General features: G+C 40.5%; 1 protein-coding gene across 2 annotated transcripts in view; it reads right to left on the reverse strand.

Annotated features, from left to right (window-relative positions):
- The window catches only part of LOC109967178 (solute carrier family 35 member E2), an 11929-nt gene that overhangs the window by 5300 nt on the left and 516 nt on the right, over nt 1-6113 (reverse strand). The window contains exons 2-4 of one of the 2 annotated variants that reach the window (XM_020612575.1): nt 5250-5714; nt 1860-1995; nt 1543-1670 (exon numbers count right to left, since the gene is read on the reverse strand). In XM_020612575.1, the coding sequence (XP_020468231.1) occupies nt 1543-1670; nt 1860-1995; nt 5250-5529 (544 nt within the window). In that variant the 5' untranslated portion in view covers nt 5530-5714. Of the gene's footprint in view, nt 1-1542; nt 1671-1859; nt 1996-5249; nt 5718-6113 lie in introns of both variants that reach the window. The other variant, XM_020612574.1, reaches the window with a different exon arrangement.

Below are 6113 nucleotides of genomic sequence, written 5' to 3' on the forward strand. Positions count from 1 at the left end.
TGCACTGTGAGCTGTAGGGTCTTATATAGACAGGTGTGTGGCTTTCCTAATCACATCCAATCAGTATAATCAAACACAGCTGGACTCAAATGAAGGTGTAGAACCATCTCAGGGATGATCAGAAGAAATGGACAGCACCTAAGTTAAATATATGAGCGTCACAGCAAAGGGTCTGAATACTTATGACCATGTGATATTTCAGTTTTTCTTTTTTAATAAATCTGCAAAAATGTCAAACATTCTGTGTTTTTCTATCAATATGGGGTGCTGTGTGTACATTAATGAGGAAAAAAATGAACTTAAATGATTTTAGCATATGGCTGCAATATAACAAAGAGTGAAAAATTTAAGGGGGTCTGAATACTTTCCATACCCACTGTATAACGAGCACAGTGCACAAGCACTGTGCACGCATCATAACATGGTCAAAGGAAAGGTAGAAAACAGGGAAACATAGATGTGCTACCTGTGATGCACAACATGTGTTTGTTGAAAGATAGAGCAGTGTTTGCATTGTATGTGCTCAGGTTAAGCAATACCTGACCTAACTGGCTTGGTGGGTACTCATATCTGATAGCCAGGCCTGCTCATCCGTCCAACCACTGACACTGTTCTACCAAGACTGTCAATCAAAAGAAAAATACACAACTGAGACACAAGGAAAAGATGCAAGTGAGAGTAACGGCAGTGCTTATAAGAGAGTTGGGATGTACCCTGAGCCTTTGGTGGATGCTCCTTTTATACCCACTCATGACACCGTCACCTGTTCCCAATTAACAGGATCATTTATGAATCTTCCAGAAAGTGTTGGAATATTCTATGAAGCTTTCAGTCTTAGTTGGCCTCTGTCCCAACCTTTTTTTTTTTTTAGTGTGTTTCAGGTATCAAATTCTAAATTTGTTTATATTTACAAAAAGCAAATAAACTGGCCAGTGAAAACATTGACAACCGTTTCTATGTACTTTTGTTAGTTAAATAAAGGTTCAAGCAAATTAACAAATCACAGATTTGAGTTTTTATTACACTCTGGAAAATGTCCAAATGTTTCTGGAAATGTGGTTTGTACGGTACTTTGACATCATTATTAGTCTGAAAGTTATTCAGGATAAACAATAGTTCAGTAATGGCGGTTTTCTTCAGGATCTAGCTCAGTAACTTTTGTCAAATCTGTGCTCTCCCATGTTTTACTTAGTTTATTAAGGAAATATGATTTATAAGAAAGGCTCCTGCTGTTTTATATAATCAGAATTATTTATTTTGCATCTAACCATTGTGAAGCTCCTATTTGGAGACAGAAAGCCCTGTTTGGATGCCTGCAGTAAGGCCCAGAAGCAGTGTATCTTGCTTTCAGTGTATCTTGGCCCATTACATGCCACAAGAAAACATCACATTTAAATTAAAAATTGCCTCGGTGTTATTCAAGATCTTTTTATTGTCTCTGAAAACACCAAAACCAGCAACGCATTCGACTCTGTATCAATGTCCCCCTGAGGCTCTGGTATGCTGACATTTTAAACCCCAAACCCATTGGCGAATGTCTACCTGTGTACTCTCCAAGGATCAGCCTGGACATGATGACAGTAAAGATGGGTGCTGAGCTCTTCACTGTCTCTGCGAATGACACTGCCACATTCTTCAGGCTCACCAAGCCCAGAACCACTGTGGCGAACCTGACAAACATAATGCACTTTGAGAAATGCTGTATTTGTTAGTCCATTATTATGTTTAAACTACTTTCTTAGAAGCTCTAGTAGTTTGGTTCTAATCGATGATTTAGTAAATTGGGCAGCACCACAAAAACACTAGTAAAACCCTCACTGGTTGTCATTTATAGGCTACATATAAGGGAAGGAACCCACCTCATGAGTCCAACAAACAACATGATCATGATGAAGTTGGGGGGGTACTCCTTTCTGGCCTTGTGCTGGTACAGGCAGCAGGGGATACACATCTTTAGGCAGCCAATGAGTGTGGTGGAGAGCATCTGAACAGCACCTGGGGAGCATATGAAAGAGGACAAAGTAGAGCTACAGCAACAAACAACTCTGTATGAATGTGGATCAAACTTCTTGAACTCTTTAAGATACAGCCTGGTTTTTCACAGCTATACCAGTAAAGGCAGATCTTAACAAGTTTATCTTTATTATCTACAACGTTAGAGGTCCTAACACAGGTTTTGTGCATTTTTAGGCACAGTCATTTAAGTGAACAAGTGACAACATGCAGTGATATAAAATTGTTTGTTGAGAAATCCATCATAGTTATAAAGCATCTGAACTATTATCAAATGTAATTGTTAAGGTTAGTGCATCTTAAGATCACTGCTTTCATGATGAATATGTTTTTGGAAATGTTAGATTCAAAAGAAAAACAATAAGATTTAGTTGTCTTAACCTTTAAAATATAACACACAAGAGTGAAATGAAGATACTGAGGGAGAATACCTTCTCATAATATTAGCTGCAATCACTTTTTAGCACTAGGTAAGTTAAACTTTTACACGAGTGTGTGATCTTATTTTTGGTCTTGTTGTGTACGTGACCTTAGGTGTGGTCTGTCCGTCCAAACAAGGTCTTAAATTGTTTGCTCTGTCCAGCAGTGGAGATAACTGATAGTAGCTGGTTGTTCTAGGCTGTAGGTAATATCAGCTAACAGCGGTATGCCCACAGTACTTGTATTATTGTCAGCTCTTCTGCATCTCTGTGGCTATTTGTTAATGCAAGGCTGTGTAAAATGTCTATATTTATGGCGAAGATAGTTAACATAGTCCCTGGCTATCAATGGGGCTAATTATTTCCTGGTTAAAGGTTAATAAATAAATAAACTGATCACAGCTGTACTAGCTGGGATCATTTTGACATGCATCCTATTTTTATTTGTCAAGCTCAGAGTGTAGTCTCTCTGTTGGCAAAAGTGTAATTCCACCAGTGTGTGTGGATGCAGAATATATTGTACAAAACAAGATCTTTTAATTAATTGAAGATCCAGTTAGTTAGGTGGGGCTCCTTCAGAACCTGTTGTACAAACATAGACTAACCAGTTTAACCAGTTTAACCAGTTAAACAAAGGAATTTAAAGATGGAACAGCAGTGCAGTGGTTAGCGCTGTCACCTCACAGCAAGAAGATTCAAGGGCCGACCCAGTGCCTTTCTGTGTGGAGCTTGCATGTTCTCCCTGTGCCTGCGTGGGTTCTCTGGCTTCCTCCCACAGTACAAAGACATGCAGCTTAGGTTGACTGGTGACTCTAAATTGCCTGTATGAGGGAGTGTGTGTGGTTGTCTGCCTACATGTCAGCCATGATAAACTGGTGACTTGTCCAGGCTGTACCCTGCCTTTTGCCCAATGTTGGCTGGGATTGGCTCCAGCACCCCCATGACCCTATTCAGGAATAAGCGGTATAGATAATGGATGGATGAACAGAGGAGTTTAAATGTGCTAAGGCAGTCTCCCAGGCTCAGTGGGGACAGTGGATGAGGTGGGAAGATGTAGAAAGAAACTTAGTTGGAGGGAAATGTGGGACATGGAGGCAGGAAGGATTATACTGATTATAGGCACAACTTATGATGTGCTTCCTTCTCTCCAAAATCTGGATAGATAGATAGGTCAGGCCCCGACATGTCTCTTGTGTTCAGGTGCAGCATCACTTCAGCACATAATCTCAGGGTGTACAACAATCCTGGCTCAAGGTCAATATATGTGGAGACATAATCAAGTGCTGAAACGTTCAGCAGCAGTTACTGAAAGTAGGCGCTTAGAGGTAAACTCAGTGGAGGAGAAAAAGAAGCAGAGTGGATTTTGTTTATTTGCGAGGGTAAAAAAGGCAGGAAGCAAAGCATTTTGAACAGGCAGGATTGCAGGCCAGCTAAAGGCAGGGAGAGATTGGCAAATTAAGGTAGATGTAGGGAATCAGCTCATACTGTAGTTCCTGAGGAGATAGTCAGTACTAACCTCAGACCAGACCTTATGTTGTGGTCAGAACAGCGGACTGTGTATTTTGTCGAGCTTACAGTTCCCTGGGAGGACGCTGTAGACACAGCTTATGAGAGGAGGACACTGAATTACACAGAGTTAGCCATGGAAGCAGAGGAGCGTGGCTGGAAAGTTACAAAGTCCGCACCATGGAAGTTGGTTGTAGGGGACTGTTAGCCAAGTCATCTGTCTCTCCGCTAGGTGAGTTAGGTATAAAAAGACGGAACCTAAGACAGGTAATTAGGAATCTAGCTGATAGTGCAGCAAGGTCCAGTGAGTGACTCTGGAGCAGAAGAAAAGTGTGTGAATGGGGTAAAAATAGGTAAATGATTTATAAATGGCAATATATGTGATGATTATGCCTGTTAAGCTGAAGTTAACTAGGACAGACTTAGTAAATATCTGTGATATGAGGACAATTTCCTGGCATGATCAAGCTAATGTGAGGGCATAGTACAGGTTTGCCCAGTTTGTTGGAATGTATACTAATACAGGGTGGTTTCTGATTCAGTATAAACCTAAACCTCAAAGTGACACAAGTGAACATGTAAATAGTTTTAAATCAAACCTTTGTGCTTTTGTTAAGGATAATCACATAATAATCAAGATAATCACCTTTATTTGGCCAAGCATGTTACACATACACACAAGAAATTTGTTTCCGGTACAGAACCGGCACCAACTCAACCGATGGCTCTAAACATAGGGGGCAACTTGGGGGTTCAGTGTCTTGTCCAAGGACACTTAGACATGTGGACTGCAGGCACAGAGATTCGAACCTCCAACCCTCTGGTTGGGAGACGACCGTTCTATCCACTTAACCAGTCACTCCTTAACATTGCATTTACAAAAAAAAGCTCTATTCTTGCACTTTTTTTTGTTTAATAATGCACTACACAGAAACACAGCAAAAGCATTGTTTAAATGAATGCATTTTGTTTTCATAATGTGGAAAACTGATTTCTTTTTTTTTACACGTCTGATTAAGTGATTAATCATAGAAATAATCGACAGATTATTAAAACATTTTAGTTGCAGCCCTTCACACACGCTATCATCCCACTTTCTTTGAACATATTTATTATTATAACTCTTTATTATTACTACTATTGTTCTGATGTGCACTTTACTATATATATTTTTAATTTTATTGTAATATTTTGCTCTGCTGCTGTAACACCTGAATTGAAGGAAAAAGTTTTAAAGTAATTTCAGTTTTCATACCTTAGTATATTTAATATCAATATTAGTAGAAGCATAGGTTTATAATTTATTCTTACCCAGCATGCTAGGCTCCCCCTCCAGCAGTGACAAGATGTACTTGTTGAGGAACAGGGTGCAGAAACTGAAGAAGTACCAGAAGCCCAGGTAGGTCAGGGAGCGCAAGTTCCACACCCCAGAGCCTGCCTCAATCACTGTGGTCTCTGTGACCGTGATCTTCAGTACCTGTTCCCCTGGCAGGCTATCACTGCGGGTCAGCACCACTCGCTCCTGGCGGGTGCTGAACGGTGACAAGAGGTACCACAGTGAGTGCTTGCCCGTCTGCCCACCACCTGGCATCGTGCCTCCCACCTAGGTGTCTCCAGGGCCCCAACAGGTGGATGATAAGAGGGGAGATGAAGGGTCGATAACAGTTTTGATGGTTATTCCATCTTCTGATTGGACAAGCAAGTGACCGGTTCCTCAGTATTGCAGTGGTTGCTGGGAATGCTTTAAGTACCGGTGTTTTCTTTCCTCTGCTACAGCTGCTGCAAAGAAGATAGTCTTGTGAACAAGAAAAACAAGTGATCCTCTTTGCAAAACAGTTAGTAACTGTCCATCCACTTGTATTTTACATACAATCACATTATGTGTACTTTTTTAAATCAGTGCATACTGCTTCAGATACTATTCACTATACTTAACCTCTAGAGTCCTGAGCTTTGGTTTCATATGCATTTTTGGTCCTCATATGAGGACGCAGGGACTCTAGAGGTTAAACTGCTATTTGGGTTGTTACATACCATCTACTTCATTTAATAAATACTTATTGTATGCTACATTGGTTCGTTTTAAACACGACGTTACTTCGTACTCCAAAGCTCCTCTCATGAAAGAGATCAGTCTCTGAAGCCTGTGGATTGCTGATGAGATAAGGCTGAGGA

This window comes from Monopterus albus, unplaced genomic scaffold, assembly GCF_001952655.1.
Source record: "Monopterus albus unplaced genomic scaffold, M_albus_1.0 scaffold126.1, whole genome shotgun sequence".
NCBI lineage: Eukaryota > Metazoa > Chordata > Actinopteri > Synbranchiformes > Synbranchidae > Monopterus > Monopterus albus.